General features: G+C 34.7%; 1 protein-coding gene across 7 annotated transcripts; it reads left to right on the top strand.

Moving 5' to 3' along the window:
- Positions 1 to 1,878: 1,878 nt before the first annotated feature.
- On the top strand, positions 1,879 to 19,337 carry LOC105179698 (rab3 GTPase-activating protein catalytic subunit). 7 transcript variants are annotated; one of them, XM_011103351.2, is made up of 23 exons: positions 1,879 to 2,044; positions 5,888 to 5,956; positions 6,062 to 6,105; positions 6,195 to 6,258; positions 6,829 to 6,943; positions 7,022 to 7,089; positions 7,187 to 7,284; positions 7,882 to 8,053; positions 8,621 to 8,843; positions 9,016 to 9,142; positions 9,933 to 10,042; positions 10,191 to 10,283; positions 10,727 to 10,858; positions 10,992 to 11,125; positions 11,955 to 12,038; positions 12,119 to 12,192; positions 14,371 to 14,446; positions 14,522 to 14,593; positions 15,518 to 15,557; positions 16,849 to 17,126; positions 17,424 to 17,601; positions 17,695 to 17,906; positions 18,759 to 19,337. In XM_011103351.2, the coding sequence occupies exons 2-23, from the start codon at positions 5,900 to 5,902 to the stop codon at positions 19,053 to 19,055; spliced, it is 2,748 nt and encodes a 915-aa protein (XP_011101653.1). In that variant the 5' UTR covers positions 1,879 to 2,044; positions 5,888 to 5,899; the 3' UTR covers positions 19,056 to 19,337. The 7 variants fall into 7 exon arrangements, with proteins under 7 accessions (XP_011101653.1, XP_011101652.1, XP_011101651.1 ...); XM_011103350.2 differs by having other exon boundaries at positions 7,022 to 7,095; positions 9,936 to 10,042; XM_011103349.2 differs by having other exon boundaries at positions 7,022 to 7,095.
- The last annotated feature ends 3,425 nt before the right edge of the window (positions 19,338 to 22,762 follow it).

The following is a 22,762-nucleotide window of genomic DNA, read 5'->3' as shown; positions in this document are numbered from 1 at the left end:
GTTTTTCGAGGCCAAATTGCCATCTCTACCTCGAATGTTAAGCTTTACGTTTCTTTTCGATTTCTTGAAACTTTTGTATTTTCATTTGTGAATATTTGACAGAAATCTTTCTTTTTTTGTTGGGTTTTCTTTTATTTAGTTGGATGTTAGGAATTTTTTGTTGGGTCTTGTTGGAGGGTTCAAGTCAAAAGATTAATCGAAGGTGTGGAGAAATTGGAGGAAGATTTACATAGTTGGGGTTAGATGGAATGGGCAGTGGAGGCTGTGGGAAGAAGGTGGTGGCAGGCAATGCAGATGAAGAATAATCTCCTTCATTTTTGCGGGTCTTTCGGGAAAGTAAAAAAAGGGCAATCGTGAATTTCTGGCGGAGTAGTCCAGCAGATCGGAAGCTCCACTGGGTGGCGTGGAAACGGATGTGCAGGAGTAAACGTGACGGTGGGCTTGGATTTCGGGAACTTGAGCGCTTTAATATTGCGATGTTAGCAAAGCAAGGTTGGCGTTTTGTTACGAATCCATCAAGTTTGTTGAGTCGGGTGATCAAGGCAAAATACTTCCCACGATCAGACTTCTTTGATGCTAAGATTGACCACAACCCCTCCTTCACTTGGAGGAGTATTTGTGCAGCCAGGGATGTTCTTGATGGCGTATTGGAGATGGTAGGAGGGTTGGTGTTTGTTGGCATGCATGGCTTCCTCGACATCATTACTACCGTCCCAATACACTATCGCCGAATGCCACGTTTTGCTCTCTGTTTCTTCACAATCGCAGAGAATGGAACATTGATCTGATCCAACAGGTCTTTAATGAGGATGATGCTAAAATTATTCTATCTCTTCCACCGCCTCATGGGGAGTGTGATGGTCAGTTTATTTCTGTTAAGAGTGCATACCTGATACCACTTACAGATTTGGAAGAACGTGTTGGTGGTGTTAGTTCGGGAAACCTCGCCCATCAGGTGTGGAGTGTTATATGGAAATGCGAAGTCCCTAGTAAAGTGAAGGTGTTCTTGTGGCGGAATAACCTTAGGAGAAGGCGGATTCCTGTGGATGTCTGCTGTCCGCCGGAAGATGAGGACTCTTATCATGCTATGTTAACATGTGACTTAGCCCGACAGGTTTGGGCGATGTCCGGCACTCCTTGGCGGGTGGTTTCACAGTGGAAAGAATCAGCGGTTGAGTCCAGTTCCCCTCCTGTGCGATTATTGCTTGGGCTATTTGGACCAATAGGAACAAAGTATTTAATGGGTGGTCGAATGTAAAAAAAATAATTGGGGGGCAAAGTGCAAAATGCCTCAAACTTTGAGGGTGTCTGCTATTAATCCAAACTTAAGGGGGAAGGGGACTATTATTATCCCTCAAATTCCTATTTACTTTGTGATATGAATTATATGGGTGATAGGAAAAAAATAATAATTATATATCAATTATATTATGTTTACTTAATTTGTTTGGGTTGAGTTATTCAACCAAATATTAATTGGCTCTTGAATTAGAAATAACGTCAAGTAAATATCTTATTTGGATGATACGACTTTTTATACAATCTAATAACGAAAAGTAAATATAATAATGAAAAATAAATGGGAATTAATATATAAGAGATTAAAGTGAAACAAAAAGTAAAAAGTATGAATTGATGAAGAGATTTGGGGGAAAAAATGAAAAAAGAAAGTCTTGCAAGTGGAATAAATGAAAATTTATAGTCATGTCAATATGCCTATTTTAGCACCGCAAATTGAAAAAAGAATTATTATGAAAAATACCGTATAGATTAATAATTAATGGGTAAAACTGTAAAGGATCTCCCTGTATTTTAGTGAAATTGCAAAATGCACCCCCTGTTTTAAAGAAATTGCAAAACCTCAAGCTCATAGTACTGTAGTTATTTGATGATTGGCAGAGTGGTGTAGAGCATGCTCCATTAAGGGAAATACATAAACTAAGTAAACCGGAAAAGGAAAGAAGAGGGGGGCAAAAATCACGGGAATCCAAACATTAACATCCTCGGATCCTCTCCTCCATTGACGGTGAACAACTCGGGCAAGGTACGTATATCTATATATGTATCTCATCGATAGCCTTGATTTTGACCTAGTTCTATGATCGAGGAATGAATTTTGATGTTTATGATCCGATTGTTCCTTGCATCTTATATACGGACCGGGATTTGTAATGCTGTTATCTCTGCCTGTATGTAGTTTCTGAAAAATCTTTTTTATGGGGAATGTGTTGTGTGGTTGAGGTAAATGCTATTTTAGGAATTTTATAGTTTCTTTTTAACTAAATTTTGGTAATATTATTGGGTTTTCAAGAGGAAATTTTGTATTATTCATCACTTGTAAAGTCTTTAGCCGCCATATGCATTTGGCAAAATGCTCTGACATCTTTTTTGATTGAACTTGCTGCTCCTTTCAAAATTAATTTTTAATTATGACGGAACAATGTGGAAAATGCACAAGTCCTCGGCCTCACGAGCTCACAAAGTCTGCTGTTATCATTTCCTTTACAATGCTGGGACATTTAGATATGAGGTAGTTGATTCACTGTTAACATTCCCACTTTGGAAGTATCTTTGGATAGAAGCACTGTTAGTATCTCTAATCAGGCTGTTGTATGCTCCTAATGCAAGCAATATTACCCTGTCCATTGTATTTTCACCCAATCCAACTAACAACGGATGGAATTCTTGTCCAGAGGCCTTCTGCTGGATGAATAAAAATATGTTGGTTCTCTCATTCGACCGGTGCATATAGTTGCTGCAATAATAGTAGTTGTTTCCTTTTGTATGAGTCAGAATCTATTCATTTGTTCCTGCAATTTGTTTATCACCTTGGGATGGAAGATGATTCCATATTGGGTGATTTCAGTTCCTGTTAACCTATGATTAGTGTCTTGTACATCCAACCAAGCGGTGAAGGCATGCTTGAACACTGCTTGTTTGAGTTGAAATAGTTCAAAGCATTTCCTGGATCTTGCAACTTCTGAAGAACTCAGTGAATTTTCTGCCGAAGCCATTCGGTACTTGGGATCCTATGGATGAAGACATGGTCTCTCTGGATCTCACTGAATTTCATTCAGAGGAGGAGCCTTATAAAGATCGTATTGATTCTTATCAAAGCAAGACAGTATTAACTGAGGCTGTTCAAACAGGCATAGGTCGATTATATTATTATTTTGAGATGAACCATTCCGGGCAATGTGTTTATCCTTGATCACCAATGAGTTGCTGAAGAATATACTCTGGAGGGCTCAAATTTCATCCAAGATCAGCTCCCACTTTTAGGTTCTTCTCGTTAAATTTAAAGATAAAAATAAAGATTGCGCGCTTCGCATTACCAGGCAGCTTAATGTTCTCATCTACACCTCCTGATGGAACAACAGAACATATAAATGGCAATACTTTAAGTTTTAGAATAGAGCAGAATCTTTCGAACATGAATTAGAACTTTGAAGCTGTTGTGCTATGAATTTTTAATTTACGTGTTGCGAGGTATTTCCTATCAGTAACCAAGCCTTAACTTGCATCAAGAGTATTGCTTGATTTACCTGCTGAATATTTTGAATCAGTAACTGCTTCTGGTTTTGGGCCGCAGTCTTTCTCCCATGCTGCTTTCGGATTTTAGAGTCATCTAGGAGCCAACCCCAGAGAAAATTGAGAAAGCTCAACGATCTTGTTAATACCATATGTTACCAGCTTAGCGCTTAAGAGCCAGAAATGAAAGATGTTCTGCTTCTACAAAATATGTTTCCTTCCCCTGAGCAGATAATTAAAAGCTTGACAATCAAAGCTAATAAGATTCCTGACCAGTTATGAAAAGGAGATGGAGAAAATGCTAGAAATAGAGACCAATGGGGGTGGCATTCACATAATGCAGTGGCGATAAAGTTCTACTCATTGGAGCCATGCATATTTGGTAAATTTTATCAGAAATAATGGAAGTCTGATGTAGGATGGATCCGTACAGTTATTTGGGCACTGACAACAGGGACAAAATGAGCGATCACTGGGTTTTATGGATTTATGGGGCTATCTAGTATATAGATTTCTGACACCTTCTCATAAATTATGTCAAATTGTGTAGAGATAACGTCAAATGGGTATATAAACTGTATATGAAAGAAAAAAATTTAGGGTCTTCGCCTTAACTCCCTTAAAATCACCTGTGGTTGCTTGTATATGCAACTTAGAGAAACCACAAATTGCTTGGAAAATTCCGAATACTTTATCAGCAATGGCCTGAAAACCTTACAAGAGTTCCGTAGAGCTCTGAAGATGCAATCATGGTAAGATAATCTTCAGTTTCATGGAACCTGGAAGTTCTCTAGCCGACAGAAACGAGACATATTATATTAATAAAATTAAAACCCCTGAACCCCAGTCCACCAGCAAAAAAGAAACTGTAAGGCTCCAGAATTTATTAAGCTGTCTGTTAAAGCCACTGAAAATTATCATAAATATAGGTCAGTTACGCCAACCTCCTTCATTTGATTATTCACCCCCTTCATTTGATTATTCTGGAAAGCAGTTTATTTAAAAGCCATCATCTGGCACTTCGTAACTGTGAAAGGTTTCTACAAACGATCTCCGGTGAAGTTGCTCTGGGAGACTCAAGATCGCTTCAACAAAATGCAAACTGCTGATTTTAGATTTCATCAGAGTGGATGCCCTTGCTGCTGCCTTCATGACCGCATAAAGTATCAGTTTACACTGATTGGTTGTGACAGAGAATTGGAGACTATTAATACATCTTCAGAATTTAAAACACAAGAGAAAATGTTTGGCCTGAAAGCTTAAGTGATGCTATAAATAGATCATCATACAGAATCAAAGGTCTGGTAATGTTAATTCTGGGAGCTGTGAAGCTAGGACTAGAATCATGAAGTTAATTGTGGAAGCCCCTGATAATTGAGGAGTTGTCCTGCTTTTCCTTTATGCAAAGTGGACCAGTTCTGTGGAATGAGATGACTGATGACGATTTACGTTCTTTTGGCAAATATTTGGGACCGATTTATAAGCTGATAAATATAAGGGAGATGCAACTAAGGGATTCAGGTAATATCATCAATATTGACTTCAACTATATTTTAACCCTTTGGAAATCTTTTATTAAACATCTTTAGTCCTAGCATTGCGCTATGATTGTCCACACTTTTCTGGAAGGATGAAGTGTAAGTGGTAGTGTGTCGATCAACCATGGTCCTTTCAAGGCCATTGTTGTTAGGAAACCTTAGCACCAAGTTCTTGTTAAGCTTTAAGTGAAAATCTTAGCTTGCTCCAGAGAAAGCACCAAGTCAGAGAGAAGAGATTGCTCTCTTTCTGAGCTACTCGGTGTCAGAGAACAACTCTGGTCGTGCAATTTTTCCTGATCAATAATCTTCATTAGTTGCCACTTAGACTTCTACTACCTGGTTCAACATTTAATGTGAAATCTTTATCTCCTTTCTCAGATCTGGCTATTACAGTTAAAATCCCTTGTCAGGTAAAAGGCAAAAAAGAGAAAAAAAAAGGACAGTGTTCCTACTGTATAAGATCCTTGCTTTCCGAATCAAAATGTCGTTGTTCTCATCTTTCTACATAATCAAAATACTATAGTATTCCTTGGATATTTCTCTTCTCTGGTTTTCTCATTTTGGTTGACCAATCTCGAAGATCAAGAATTAAAGCTATGAAGTTTGCAGTTTATTATTTATTAAAATTTTGTAATTCAAACTGCCGCTATTCTCTTCTGACATAATCAAAGTCCTAGAATACAGATTGGATGCTCTTCTTGGAACTTTTCATTGTTAATATTTACATAATAACAAAAAAAGACAGTTACAGCTTTGAAATAATGGTCTTTACTGTTTACAATTTGAGACCTTTAGTAATTTTGTTTTGCCTTTTGCAGTTAATTTTTTAGATGATGTCAACTAGCAATTCAAAAAGGGTTGTAGAGGATGAAGAAGAAGAAGAGGAGGTATGACCTAAACTTCTTCACCATTGCAATAGATAATGAGTTTTAAGCAGGGCAGTTTTTATATGTACTTGTTCTTATTTTTTTCCCATCCTAATGTTTTTGCAGTTTGAGCATTTTGATGATTTTACTCTGGCCTCCTCTTGGGAAAGGTATGATATTCCTTTGTCACAACATGACACATTATTCACAAGAAAACCACACACCTGCAATAATTGTACTGCCAATTGCATGTTTTTAGGTTCATCTCTGAAATAGAGGCTGTCTGTCGACAGTGGTTGGCTGATGGTCCAAAGAATCTGCTGGTATGCTTGGTTCCCATCCGTAATTGTTTAAGTTAGAGCAACTCTCTTTTCTGTGATGTCATCCTGCTATCTTGAATTTTGCTTCTTTTTACCAATTTGAATTTAATGGACTTGTATTCATCCTGCTAGATTGCTTGATGCCATTTTCATTAATTTGCAAGTCAAAAAGGATGGTTCTATTTCAATTTTTCTACTGTATATGACGGCAGATGACATCATTGAGGCAACAATTGCCTAGGTTGAGAAGTGCTCTTGATGCAATGCTAAGTATATTTCATCCAGAGGTTTTGGAATAATGTCATACTCAACCAAAAGTGACTGACCGACCCTTAATGATATTTATAAAGTACAGATTGCATACTATTCTCAAGGAAGAAGGTTCTTTTTGGCTTATAATGCCTTATGGACGCATCTGATGAGATATCTTGTATCCGTCCATGAAAATATTGCCACAATTTGGTTTAAGATCCCATTTTATTGTATCCATCCAAAAATAAATGACCATTTGATTATGTCACGTTCTTGATAGGGTTTGTTATCTAGCTTGAGACCTTTTGCATTTGGTTATAGGTAAAGGATGCTGTTCAAATAAATCATTTGAAGGATTTGTACAAGGTCAAATCTGAGTTCAAGTATGCTATTAAAAGTTATTGCATGGAGTACTATTTTGGACCAACTAATGATGGTACTGTCAATGTGATATTAACTTCACAAGGGGTACTTTTTCCTAATTCATATCTTATTAGGCTTCTCATTGGCCTAGGTAAAGGCGCAGATTGGGATCAGACATTGCATGATCTGCAGCTCTGTTTCGGAGTGAAGGAGTTTCTGGTCTCTGTCTGTCTCTCTCTCTTTCTCTGTATGAGTTAACGTTGCTCTTTAGACTAACTGTCTTGTTATGTTTCATGCTCATGTTTCAAACTGTCAGGTGATTGCTCCACAGAGTGCAAGTGGCGTAGTTCTTGACGCACCAGAGGCAAGCAAACTTTTGAGTGCAGTTGCCATTGCTTTGTCCAACTGTTCATGGTTTGGCTGCTATGTGTCCTAGCTCTACTGTTTTCTTCCTTAATTTTCCAGTCCAGTATCAGGAAATAGTTTTCTTTCTTCTTCTTCTTCTTTTAGGGCCGTGAACACGGCTGGGATAAGCACATCAAGAAAAAATTTCGAGATTGTGTAGGGTCTAGACATTTAGTTTTGTGTCCATAAGATTGAGGAAACATTCTGGATATAGAGTAAACGACCTAGTGCTTGTGACTTCTAATGAGGCAAAAACCAACTTCTGAAGAATCTTAATATTGTAGAAGAACATTTAATAATTGTGATATATATATATATAGTATGAATAGTAATGATGAGAGCTTCTTGATAATATTTAGGGGAAGAGACGAAAATAAGTAGGAATATGTTTAGCTCATTCCTGGGAGTGAATATGTTCACAGGAAAGAGAACCAAGCAAGCGTAAGGTTTTCTGTCGGACTACATAACTTTCTTGGTCTTGGTTTAGTCTTGTGTTGATGCATGTAGGTTGCTATTACTTAGACATAATTATACAGTGAGTTTCTTCCAGTATTAAGGACTAAAATACTCAGAGCCATTAATATCATTTGTGGTCATTAATTGCAGCCTGTGGCCTGCATTTGTACCAGTTCATGATCCTTCTCGTAAAGCATATATTGGTATTCAAAATATGGGAACAGTTTTTACTAGGAGATTTGAAGCTGACTGCATTGGTAGCCAAGTCCCTATAAAGCTTATGCATTTGGAAGGATTATACGAGCTGTTTGTTTCTAAGTTTGTAAGTTCCTTTTTATTTTATTTTTTTTGGTTGTTGCAATAAGTTCTATCATTCGCAATCAGCATTCTTGAGCAGTTTGATAGTCTGATTGTATATTGATTCTCGCATTTGGTAATTTGTTTCATATTTTGAGGCTTCAAAGTTTACTGAAAAGCAATATACCATGGTTATGACCATTTGCCTATGGAAGTCTTCAAATGTTTTACTTTTCTGATCAATATGTAGTACATGAAAAAACGTTTTTATGTAGTATTAGCAGTTGCTCATGCTTTTCTTTAATATTTGCTTTTGAAAGAGTGGTACACTGAAACTATCATCATAGAAATGGTTCAGGCTTGTATAGCACATTCTCTAATTAATTGCTATTCCAGTTGAATTGCTTCATTTTGATACCATCTCAACTGTTGCATAAGCACTGTACTCTATCCTCAAGCTAGATAGATGATTCAATGTATTTGCAGGTCCTATTCCCTTGATAGATTTTAAATTATTTTGTTATGAATTTATGGAATCTTTATGATGTTCTATTATACTATTTATAGTCCATTTTTTAAATGTATTCCCAAGGCCTATACTGCGGTTGACTGGTCAATGCATCATTTTGAAGTCCATTTTAAGCTGAAGTTGACCTACAGAACCCCTACTTATGATGATGAGGATGAATTGCAAGAACCCAATATTGACGATAGAGGATCTAGTGAAAATATTGAGACTGACACTCATGGCAAAACACAATGGGATGATGATTGTCCCTGGAGCAAGTGGTATTCTGCGGAGGATCTGGTCAAAGGTGAAAAGCTGCTGCTTATAATATCATAAAGTTGTGGTTGTAGCATTGCTGGTGGTCAAAAGCCTCATTTGTTGATTGCCTGGGTGTGATACCATAAGTCAGTTTCTTTCATGAATGTCATCAGATGGCAAAAATATTTTTCACCTTTCATTTGTTAAACTACCTCATGCAGGATTTCAGTTGCTTGCTATATGGTCTGAGATAACAGCTGAAAGTTCTCTGGATATGGCTGAATTAGAGAATGCCTCACCACTTGAAGCTGATAAGTGGTTCTTGTATCCATGTCTTTCCGAAAATCTGTAAGAGCAGTTCTGCAGTATTTGAGATTTCAAATGTTCAATTGTCATGTACTGGGGAATGTCTAATATGTATTACACCAAGATGTGCTTGTATCAAGTATGGGCAACCTTATTCAAGTCCTTGGGAGATAAATGGGTGATGCATGACTAGTGCTAATGATGAGACTTGTACATGGTATATTCGTGGGGCAATACAATCCTACTCTTACTACAGCAAGATCCTGTATGTGACTAAGATAACGGTCAGCCTGCATTTTTTTGCATAGGCTGTCCATATTGGTTGCTACATTGTCTACATTCGATAGCATGTGAGTAGGAAACCATTAATATCAGTTCCAGTAAACCGAAAGGTTTTCCTGTGACAGATCCTTGGATCATTTGTCCAGATGTTGTTTCATACTCCCATTTCAAATACTTGAATTTTCTGCTGTTTGGACTGCATATGAACTTTATCTAAAACAATCCTTCTGATATGGTTTATCTTTACCAATGGGTTCTATGTTGATCCAACTTGTGGGCTTCTTCCATTAACTTGAGTATGTAAGGGCTTTCGGTGTTTTGGCTTTATGGCTTTGACCCGATTGGAAATGTTGGTCTGGAGATCTTTGCTGCTGTAAACTTTTGAATGCTTTTAGAAGAAAATACTCTAGCTTCCGTCCTCTAATCAATAACTTGTTTCCAAGGAAGCATTGTCCCATTAATATGGATCTTTCATTGTATGGTGCGTAGGAAATAAGTTTCGATCTTTGTTGGTGAAGTGATGGGGTGATGTGTATTTATCCATGTTTAGCAGTGCAATTTCTGATGGAAGAACTATTGGATTTGCGTCCCAGTTGCACCTTTTAGTTAAGGCATTGGAAATGGCGTCAGAGGCTAAATTTATTGAAGATTTTGTATCAGGTTTGAAAATCTTACATACATAATCTGAGGTATCAAAAGTGAACTATAACTGATGCATGTTATATTTTTCTGCACTGCAATTCTATTTATATTCTTCTTTATATTCTCAAATCTTTGATTAAATGATGTTTAATATCTTCACATGCAGTTGAAAATTCAGGTTCCGAAAATTTGAAATCATCAGCAGTTGTACCTCCACCAACTGTTCTTGACCGCGTGCTAAAAGATCTCTTTCATGAGGGTACAAAATTTTTTATTCTTCAAAATTTCAGTTGCAACTTCATACCGTCAAAATAAAATGGCCCTTGCTGAATTTTGTGCCTGTGAAATTATCGGTCAATGTTACCTCTCAGAGCCTATGTAACTGGTGATTGTTGATCTCAGTGATCCAGTTTTGGTTGTAATTCTATAGAGCTCTCTAAATTGTTGTTTGCATCCATTGCAAATGAGTGCATGAACGAAGCCAGAAGAATGAGGAGTTTATGACAGCAATCAATTGGATAAATTAATTCAATATGGTATTCACCACAGAAAATCAACCTTTGCCTTAGATTATAAGAGCATTTACTGAAGATTATAAAGATGTAAACAAGATTTCTTAATTGGATTATGTTGAGGTTTTGGTTGCAGATCCCATGGGTGTCAATTTATTTCTTTTGTTACTTTTCTTTTCTTCCTGTGCAGTTACAGAAACGCAACCAGGTTCCTCTCTGGGCGAGCATAAAAATTCTCGATCTATTAAAGGCGCTCCACTTGAATCACTCTTTGCACAGTTCTGCTTACATGCTCTCTGGTTTGGCAACTGTAGCATACGGGGTATTCCTATTTATAACCTAGTGTTGTATCCCTTTGAAGGAGCTTATTAAGCAACAGCCCTCTCATGTTTATATTCTTTGTTTAACTCTAATTTTACGTCAACTGCTGTTTATATTCTTGTTTATTGGATTAGCAATTGCTGTACTCTGGATAGAGTTTGTTCGCGAGGTTCGTTGGTGTTGGGAAGAATCACAGCCATTACCAAGAATGCCAACCAATGGCACAATCGACCTATCCACCTGTTTGATAAATCAGAAACTGCACATGGTTGGTTTTCTTAATATAGTGTATATGAGAACATGGTCTAAATCTGCTCTCCCTCCTCTCTTCTCTCTTCTCAAGCTATCTATCTATCTGTATCTCTCTGTGAATGATAAACCCTTGACCCTTTCTGATTTTCATTTTGCTCTGTCGATGGAAATTTATTGTTGTGAAGTTACTGGGACCTAAAATTAATTCGACTATTCCTATGGAGCCAAGTTTCTTACATCATGAGCTGGAAACTAAAAGCTTCCTTTATAAAAATTAGAATCGAGAAGAAGTGATTCTGGGAGATGAAGCTGTATAGTTACCCTCTATTTTTTTTCTAAGCTGCAAGTAGTTTTTAAGTTCGTAAAAAATTTTACTAGGAAATTTCAGCACCATTAACTTCCAGTAATATCTTCTTGTCTTATGGAGGAATCTGTATTCCATGGCGTTTCTCTTTAATCTCAAAGTCCTTATGTTGATTTACGAATAAAAGATAAAATATGCTGTTATTAATTGTTAGTGTAATTCCATAGCCATGTATTAACAAAGTATATCTTCAAATGGAGTTGAGACTCGTCAACAGCCTTTTGAATTCAGATTTAGCCAACCCATCTTGTTTTCTTGGTAATTGGAATCTTTTGTTCTTTAACATACACTGGAGGATCCTCTGTAGCTTAGTCTTTGATATGGTCAGTCATTCTACAGTATTATGAGTCGATCAAAAGACATCCTATTGCTGTGAGTTATTGCAGCCTGATGAATTAATCCAAAAACAGCCTATTATATCTTCCAAATAAAATATGTTCTTGCCAAACTGTTAAAAGGATCCTATTGCTGGTTTTTGCAGCTTGCTGTATGCATTGATAAAAAGCGTCGAGAGGTTAAAGGGCAAAACTTTGGTACAAATGATCCTTTGACTTCTCCTGCACAGGTAGTTATTTTGATTTTGTTCCTTGTGATTCGTGTTACATTAACTTTGACCACTAACCTTGAGTATGCATTTTATTGCAGGAAGATCTTCAGGGACCAATGGAGTTTTCTGCTTCTCATGGAGTTAGTGAAGGTTTTGGCAGGAAACATGACAGGTATACAAGCTAGTCGTGAAGTTTTGCTTATTTCTTTAAGAAGGATTTCGTTTCCCATTTTCTTAGCTTCAGATAAGGTATCAAATACAAATTATAACTTTGCTAAAAATCTAGGTGTTTCATTAATGGCATTCGCAGAAACTCCAGTATATCTAAATTTATGCTTCTATGTTGTGAAGTCTTTCAAAGTGACTTCATAATTTTTCATTTCAATTAATTGCAATGATTTTAAATTGAAATGATATCCTTTGCAAACAACTGTATTACCATAGCAATGGGTTAAGACATTGGAAAATAGATTGAGTTGGAATTGGGATGAGATATCTCCAATGATTAAGAGCTCTCTATACTTCATAACTCCTACTTGATTGAGCTCCAGGGGTCCCACACTCCCTCAATGCTTATGATGTCTATGACTTGTTCCTAGAAATTAGGTAGTGAAATATGTTTAAACCTCCTTGATTACTTGCCTCCTATAATTAGTTACCTGTAGAATTTATGTAAAAGACATAGGATACGGATGAAGTTAGGACAGCAGAAAGACTAAAAGATATGAATATCGCCCAGCAGGTTCAGATTGTGTATAGCTAGGGTTTTGTACAGTGAGAGGATTTTTTCTCTATAATATTGTTTGAAACTTATGTGAATTGCACCCGTGCTTATGCAGGAGTAAGTAAATGTCAATAGAAGCATGACAAGGAAAAGTACATTTTTGGTCCCTCCAAAATACCACTAAAACATTTTGATCCCCCCTTATTCACGAATTACAGTTTTGGTTGGACCTTCAAGTTACCATTTTTAGAACTTTTAGTCCCACCGTTGATTTCCCCGTAAAAGTTAACGGATAACGCACAAGGGGCTGGAATTGGGGGGAAATCTGCTGCATTTTGGTGCATAAAAGTGGTTGGGAACAATATAAACCCACTTTGGCTTCATTTTACTACAAAAGTTCTCTCTAAAAAACAACTCTTAAAACCCTCCTCCTCTGTCTCTTCATTTTGACTGAAAATTTTTGACTCATTCACTTGAAATATCACCTTTCTAAGCCATGATTAGAAGCTATTAAAATGAAACTTTTGGCTACAAAAACCACTTGGGTCACTCCAATCTCAACAGCAATTCTATCAGTACATTGCAAAGGTTCCACATCAATGAATGAGCAGATAACACACTTCATCCTTCGAGATTCTAGTATACCAGAATTCCAGTGAACAAAATACCAAACAAGAGTGGTCCACCATTATTTTTCACATACTATAGAACATGTCAATACGCACCAGAAACACTGGCAGCATGTCCCAGAAGAATACCTGATCTTAGCTTCTCAACAAAGAGGCTGTCAGCCTCCAAGTAGAGCCCATATTTGGTATACCCTGCAATCATGGCAGTCCAAGACACCACATTCCTCTCGGGCATTCCATCAAACACCATGCTTGCATCACTGAGAACCTCACACTTGGCATACAACACAATCAGCCTCATCCTAAGGTACACAGATGGCAGATAATGGGTTTTGATCGGTGGGCTTGCACCCTTTGACCTCCTCTCAAACGCTTCTGATTCACACACACATTTAACACGGCACCATAATATTTGAATTTCATGTCAAGACCAGCACATTTCTTGTAATGCATGATCTAGTTGAACGTTGCATCTAGGAGTGTCTGAATTATAGGAATTGGGAGGGAAGGAATTAACTGTTAGTTGATTTTGGGATTAGGGTTGTCCGTTAACTACTAACGGAGAATTAACTGTGGGGACTAAAAGTGTTCAAAAATGGTAATTTTGAGGGACCAAAACTAGGGGACTAAAACTGTTTTAGTGGTATTTTGGAGGGACCAAAAATGTATTTTCCCAAGCATGACATTTACATTAATATAAATTGTGATGTTATTGTTGAGGAATGACGATGAGATTACATATCCTTGTACTGTTACACACTGATACTTAAAATGGTGCTGTGGGCATATCTTTTTTACTGTTTTACTTTTTCCCGGCACAGAAAGAACTATAACATGCCTGCAGATGTTGGTCTGCATCTGAATTCTCTTTAGCCTATTGGTTCTTGTAAATCAGTGAATCTCGGTTGCTTGTGTGGTTCTGGAATGCCAGTAGCTTCTTTTTTTTGCTAGATATCTCTATGTTTCCGCATTTTAAAATAATTGTCTCTACTTGTAGGAATGGTTCATCTGGTGTAGCAGGGTCAATGATGCTCTTGAAAGCACACAAGATTATGCATGCTCCAATAACCCAGGTAGTTTACTATCTGCTGCCTACTCTGAAAGAGCAGTTGAAGGAATAAAATGCATCTCTGTTAACTTTGCTGCAGGATCCACCTCTCATGACAGAAGACATGCATGAAGAACGCTTAAGGGCTGCTGTAGCTTTGGGTGATTCATTTGTAAGCTTAAATAATTGTAGTATATGGTGTTTTCCTTGCCTAAACATGATTGTCTTCGTTTTTGTAAATCATTGTGCATCTCCTTTAATAGAAATGTTGTCTGTACTTAGATTCAGGTCTGTTGTTATTATTGAGTTTTAGCATGGAATCAACAGAGTGGTGGATTTTTAATCTGCATTCAGATATGAAGGTCTTAATACATCTGATATTAAACTTTAATCACCACTTCACCCATTTACAGACCACTGGTAATTACTTGGGTTAATAATGCAACTTAGTAGTCACTTTAAAACTATAATTCACTGGCACTTCAGTTTTCTACTCGAATAAAGAATTGATTTTTCAATATAATTGCCAAATCACATAATATCTAATTGATTGTAGTGACATTTTTTATTTGATTTTCGAGCAATGACCTCCATTTTCTATTTCTGGTATCTGTAATTCACATTGTAATCCCAAATTAAGAGAGAATAACATGATTTAGCCTTTTGAGCATTTGTCTTGTGGATTTAGGTCATATGGTTGAACCACGTAGTTCCTCGTTCTGTTTCTATCTTCACCTATTGAAAATTTTGACAGTTATCAATGGCATATTTACATATGTTTCTGCACTTATGTGTACACACAACCGCCGAATATAATATTGAAGTACTTCAATATATTGGGCAGCCATTTCAGAGCTGTGCAATATCCTAAAATTTTTAAGTAATTTCGTTTAAGTGTTGCTTATTGGTGTCCATGCATCATAGCTTAAAAGCTAATTTTGTTATTAGTTTTTTGGCAGTAAAGCAAGCACTATATGTAGCTTTCCAATTCTTGCTGCTTTTTTGGCAGTAAAGTACGCACTATATGTGGCTTTGAATTCTTGCTGCTAGACATATAATACATGAATTGACTATTATTCTTTCCGTTCCATTTCAGAGCTTCTCTGGTCAACTTGAAAGGGATATTCTGGCCTCTGGTAATTAATTTCACTTTCCATCCTGACTTTTATTACACACTGGCTGCAGTTTCCTTTTCTATAAATTTCTTTTCTGACAGATTTTATGCTCAAAATGATGGTTCTCTCTCTTTCAGAAGCCACCTTCTGTGACGAACTAGAATAATGAAAAATAAGTTAGGATCTTCATCACTACTTTATGAAGAATGCCTTATTGGTGTTCTCTAACACGATTTTTTTTTGTTTTCGGTACTGGTAAACTCTAACACGATTTGGTCTGTCAAGTTATCTCTTCACACAAGTTGACATGTGTTTCTCCCACTGTTCCTACTTTGCTTCCTTTTTTTCTTTTCCAATCAAATTATCTTCTTTGACTACTCAAAGTATGTATGTCATGAGTCAAATAAAGTAAAAAATAATAGAAGAATCTTAGTATAATTGTTTTTCATACTCGGTATATTTAAAATCATTCACAGGCATAGAGTGTCTGACATGCACTAGCTAGTCTGATTAGTTGGTCTTTTGATTTCTGCAATAGTCTATGGAAAAGATGGTAGTCATTTGAGAATGTATGAGAAATTCCAGAATCCAGCTGGAAGTCTTAAAGCTGCGCATAATTTGCCTTTTAGCTATCAGCATTATCCTGTACGGTCTTTCATTTTTCTATATCAAAGTTACGCCTTTCGTGGAAGACAATTGCTTGATTTGAAATTAAATGTTCAATCTACCAGGCTGGAGTTTCTGCTTTCTCTCTTCTTTTACCTATTTTGTTTCTTTGTACTTGTTATTTGTTCTTTTTGCTTTTCTCTTTTGGTGGTGACGGCTAGGAGGAACGAGGTAGCTGAATTTGTGCTCTCTGAAACCTAAGTATGGGGTTGTGGTTATTATCAGCATTGGGTACCTATGGTCGCCTGCCATGCTTCAAAAGGATCACTTACAACCATGGTTTGAAAATGTCAAGAGTATTTTACTGTTGCATTGCCCTTATCCTTCCGCGTGTAAAATGACAAATATGAGAAATTCAAGTGTAAGATGTTGACTTACAGATGACATGAATTTTGTTGTACCCAAGTCAAGGGCCCTAACTGATTCTAGGGCTTGCTCTTTTCGGATTCCATCATTTTGTTTAATCTGAAAACTAAAACACACAAACACACTTCTTACTGAAGTTTTGCTTCACAAACATATAGGGTGACAGCATGATGTATGGATTCGTTATCCACTGAAATAGTGTGCTAGAATGTTAAAGTACATATGCCAGCATCATGGAGTATTCTGACCATGGAAAGATTTTCTTTGCATCTGACTGCAGACATGTCTGCATTTAAGGCAGCTAATCCGGAAGCTGTCTTTGAAGATTTTATTCGATGGCACTCACCAAAGGACTGGGAAAATGATGATAGCGAGCAGACTGGAGTGTCTCAAATTAATGCCACGGAAGTGTCAGAAATCAAGTGGCCTCCTTCTGGAAGACTTTCAGAGAGAATGTCTGATTATGGGAACTCATGGAGAAAGATCTGGAATGAAGCTTTGCCTTTGCCTGCTTCTCAACAGAAACCACTCCTGGATCCAAATAGAGAAGGAGAAAAGGTATTCTATTTTTTGGATGATTTTTAGGCTATTTTCACCTCTTCATCTGCTACTCTAAAGTTGAGTGAACAAGTTTTGGAGGATACAAAATTGAAGTAGGTCTAACATTGAAATCATATTTGAAACAGAAATTCATAATAGAAACCAGCTCCATGGCATGTCAATCAACCTGTTAAAATATTTAAGAGTAAATAGTTCTGCCGGAAGTCAGATAAAGGCATCAACTTACTTTTGCTTCAAACATTCTTGCCTTTCTTGTTCTTTCATTATTATTGATATTATGTCATCTTGAGTTAGGTTCTTCACTACTTGGAGACACTTAAACCATATCAACTGCTGGAGCAAATGGTTTGTACTGCCTTCAGAGCAGCAGCTGACACTCTTTATCAGACTTCATTTGGCAATTTGAAACAGATGACTACAAAAATTGGACAATTATATGTTACTATGGCATCTACGCTAAAATACTTGCAGTGTAATGTCTTTTGGATACCTTTTACTTTGCAATACTTCATTGTTTCGACAGTGCTTTCAGGAATTTACTAACTGCTGCTTGTTTCTATTACAGCACATAGTACGATCAGTGATAGTGATGTTATTGAAGACCTCAGACGACTATGCACTACTTTTGGACACATTGAGAAGTTAATTCTACTTGCAGCATCTCTTCACCGCAAATTCTTGCAATCACCACACCTTGCAGAAGCAATTTTCAGTGATTGCTACGACTACTATCTCCCAAATATGGGAACAGGCTCTGCAAAAGGTGATACCAAGAAGGTACACTTCCGCTATGCCACTTTTCATTTGAGAGGTCTTTCTGGTATATATGTTGTTGCATGCCCCCTTTGCTCTTGGGTAAATCATTGTCTTCAAATGGGTTAGTTTGGATGAATTTTTTAACCTGTCTAAAAGCCACGGAACATCTCAAAGAGTAAAATAAACATATCTTATTTTTGTTAGGAATACATATTAATTATGTATGTACATTTGCATTTTTACAATACGTATATACATCAATATAATTTTTAAAAATTATTTTGAAACATATACACTCACACACACACACACATATATATATATGCACATATGAACATAACCAAATCAATTTACCGTTGTATAATATAAATATTTTAAGTATTAATGTATATTCATAAATGAAAAAATGTGCAATATACTTTAGGGAATGACTATAACAAACATAATTTATGAAAAGTCACGCATATAAAAATTATATAATAACTCAATATCTTTTAGAGGAATGATTGTGACAAACATACTTCAAGGAATGTAAATGAGAAGGGGGTTGCATGCATTTAATCCTATATTCTAATTATTACATATTTTATATATTTTTTAAAATATTAAAACATTGAATTAATTAGTCTACCCACACAGTTACACATCTTTCAGTTAGTAATTAAGAACATTTTCCAAAATCAACGCAAAAAATACGAAGCACTCTTGAAACAATCTCAATAAATCCTGAAGATCTAATTGAACATAGGTATAAGTTCTAAACAGTGATTGACTAACTAAATCAGTAGAAGAATACATGAAACATTGTTTTATATGCAAAAAGGAGTAAAATATACTGCTTTGTAGATATAACCTTGTCATTTACCTCACCAGGAATTTGACAAAAGGCAACAAGTAAGCTTGCGTGACAGAAACTTAATCATCGGCATGTTCCCTCCACCAACGGCGAACCAGTCATGGAGGAAAGTGTTGAGCATGGGAAATCTCCTCAACGGCCATGAACCGATCTTCAGGGAGATAATATTCTCTAAACGTGATCATGTGAGTGGAAGCTATTACTCTGCCCCTACTCCTAATCTTTTTCAACAAGACATAGAAACATACAGAATGTATGTATGTGGAACGTCGAATGACCTTAGGGTAGCACTTGCTGTTACCTCATTTGATTAAGTCTCATCGTCCTCTATTTACTTTTTCCTCTCCTCAAATCGGCAGAATTTGTATATTTCTATGCACTCATAATGTTAGAAATTTGATCTCTTAGACTGATTGATACCAGAGGCCAAACTTGAAGGGCTCATGAGCTGATATAAAAGAAGCTGACATGAAGGATCACAGTTTAAATAGCCGTACAACTGTGAAGAGTGCCTAAATATGTTTTTATCATATGCAATGAGTGCATTTGTTATTATTTACTATAAAGGGTAATACAGTACAGAGCATTTGAAGCAATTCTTCTCTGAAGATCATATACTGCAATCAAGTTATTTATCAACTTGTTACTGACAAATAAGATGAAATTTCTTTTACAGTTTGTATTTTTGAACTGTTTGTATAAAGTTGATTTAAGTCAAAAGTTATAAATAATTTTCTACCAATTTCTTCAGTTTATTGGTAAAATTATAAATATTAATTTTTTTTTTACACTTCAATTTCAACTTTTCTTCATTTTTAATTTGTGCTTTTCAAATAATTTCAACTTTTACTATTGCGTAATTTATAATTTTCTTTGTAATTTATTTACACTGCAAACGTAAAAGTTATTGCAAACAACTTTTAGTATTTCTTTAATCTTAGTAGCTTAGTAGGTATTCTAAATTTAAGTCCTAAGTGTTCCTCTTATCCTTATTAGCTACAATTGTGATAAGTATTCTGACAGTAGTAATATTATTATAGCAGATGATGTGTACCTATTACAGCAGCGTGTTACTTTTGTAGTGATAATACGTTTAATGTTTTTTTATTGGAGTAAATATCGACTTTCCATTGTTACAAATTCAGATGATGGATTCAAAAATTTCGAAAATTCTAAGCAAATATTATCCTAATAAATTCAGGACCTAAACAATATGAAAATATTGTTTATAATTAAATGAGATAGCTTGATAATTAAAAGGTGTGATTAGAAGTGTAAATGCTTCCAATCGAGCCGAATACGTTATTGTTCAAATTTGTTTGAATTATTATCTAGCTTCAAAAATTGTATTTGAATTTGATTTGATTATTATTCTAGTTGAGCTTAAACGAGCTTTAATTGGATCAAACTCGAGTCGAGTTCGAGTAATTTAATATTTTTAAATATATTTTATTATTTTTGCATTAATGGAATCAAGCTCAATCCAAGCTCAAAAGTTTACCGAATAAAATTTTTTGTTCAAGTTGAATTTGTTAAATTTAATAGATCGAGTTTAAACGAGCTTTTATTAATTAATTTCAATCGAGTATTGAATAGTTTGATTATTTTTTCAGCCCTAGTTGTGATTGTATGTGATTTCATTTCATTTTGTGTTGCATTTGGATCGGGAATCCGAACTAAAGATTTCAAATTCATAAGTAACAGAGTTATCAAACTTGTTTGGATAATTCAGTACCTTCAAATTTTAAACTGTAATTTTAAATTATATTTTGTGATATGGTGATGGACTTTTTTTAGAACAATGAGGGTGGGGGAAACTTGGGTTGAATCCAGGACCCTCTCCTTCCATAAAGAAAGCGATGTCAATTCAATTAATTGATCAATGGCTGTGATGAATTTTAAATCTACTTAATATAAAGTATTTGAAATTCGATCTCCAAATATATTTCTCAAAGGGTAAATTGCATAAAGCACTCCTTTGTTTAGATTTTTTAGTTAAAAATCCCGTATGTCAATTTTATAGGAAAAATCTCCTGTATTTTTTAAAAATATTGTACACTTTCCCCCTCAGTTAATTCGGGTTAACAGTATTATATCTTTTAAGAAATTAATCGTTATGCCCTTGTGTTGATAGTCATTGATTTTCACTGCATAAGAATGAAATGGTCCAGATTTTAAACTATTTTAAATATATATTTTGTATTATATATACATATAGTTACATATCTCTATATAATTATATATATATGTATATATATATATATTATAAGACGGAAGCGACCCTCGCTATCTCTGTGGGCGTGGGCGACATCGTTTTTCGTTTTTTTTTTTTTAGTTTTTTATTTTATATAAATTTGTATATAAATATATACATATAAAACAAATCTGACTTTGAAAATTTTATGTTTTGGAAAATAAGTAAAAATAATTTATTTTTTCAAAATTTAAAAATAATAAAAGAATTATTAAATTTTTATTTTTAAAATATGGTAATTGTAATTAAATATTATTTAATATAATTTATTAAAATATATTTAAATTAAGTAATAATTTAATTTTGTTAGATTTTTATTTGTATTCATATACTATATTAAATTTTGTATTGTGATTTGTTAATTTAAAATTTAAAAAAATATATATATTTTAGGTATTTTAATATTTAGTTAATATATTTTATAAATAAATATAATTTATTAAATATCTCAAAACTAAATAATAAATAAAATTAATCAATAATAGATAATTTATTAAAATATATTTAACTGAAATAGTTATTTTCCCTTATATATGAAACAAAGGGGTAAAACAGATATTAATAAATATAAAATAATGTCAACAAGTGTTAACAAAGAAACTCACTCTCATTTAGGTGCGTGAAATGCGTTCTCCGTTAATTTCTAAATGTAGAGGGGTATTTTGCTGTTTTTTAAACATAACACAAGAGGGTTTATGCTAATTTCCTTAAACACAAGGGGTGTCGTGCAATTTATCGTTTCTTATATCCAAATCATTCCATCCAAATATAGCCTTGATGAAAAAAAATGGGATAAAATAGATTTGATTTGAATATGTAATTAAATATGAGATAAAACTGTATAAGAAAAAAAAAATACAATAATTGTAGTCAATATGATTTTTTTTTCCCAAAAATAATAAATATTTGACATATAATTTGTAAAATTTCTCACAGATATTGCATATTTTATTCCAAGTTCTCGGTATTCTCGAGTAGAGTGGGTGGAGGAAGTTTGTAAATCGAGGACTTGGAAAACCCTAGGCACAAGACAGTCAAAGAAATGTATATATGAATTTATGGAAGTTAGTTTTATTTTCGAAAGCATGTTGTGCCTAATCATGAACATAGACAAAAGATAGTCAGACTATATATTTTCTTTGAAAGGGCAAATATGTTTTTTCTTCTCAATATTATTTTCTTTGCACCAAAAAAGAAAAAAAGTATTTGAGACTTACTTCCTTTCCAATCATACCAAACAACTTGAAGAAAAAATATTATTTTTTTCCTCCGTTCCCTCTTTTACTTTCTTTTTTCTCTCACTTGAACCAAAATATTATTGATATTAATATCATTATAACCCCTAAAAGAGTATCGAATAATGCCCTTAATTATAAACTTGCATACTATATGTTATTTTGATAAAAACCTAATATATGTATATATATATTAAAGAAAAAGATTCCCTTTACATCATTGGACATATAAAATATCTCAAATTCTTAAAAGAAATAATTTAAGTACATAATTCTTTTCTTGACTATATTCTTTAAAATCTCTCTCTTTGAAATAAATTTAAATTTTTTTTTTCGAACGTCACTTTAATTTTTTTTAAAAATAATTTCAAATTAAAATTTGATAATGCCCCATATAAAAGAAACATAAGATTTTTAATTTTCGTAAAATATTTTCCCATTAAAATTCATCGAGACATTATCTAACTTGATCACTAACTCGGATCATGAATTGGAGTTGGAGTTTGCAAAAGTTAATTTAAGTTGATTTAGT

The sequence above is a fragment of the Sesamum indicum genome, unplaced genomic scaffold (assembly GCF_000512975.1).
Source record: "Sesamum indicum cultivar Zhongzhi No. 13 unplaced genomic scaffold, S_indicum_v1.0 scaffold00190, whole genome shotgun sequence".
Lineage (NCBI taxonomy): Eukaryota > Viridiplantae > Streptophyta > Magnoliopsida > Lamiales > Pedaliaceae > Sesamum > Sesamum indicum.
The sequence above is the reverse complement of the archived record's forward strand: the minus strand, read 5'-3'. Positions and strand labels throughout refer to the sequence as shown.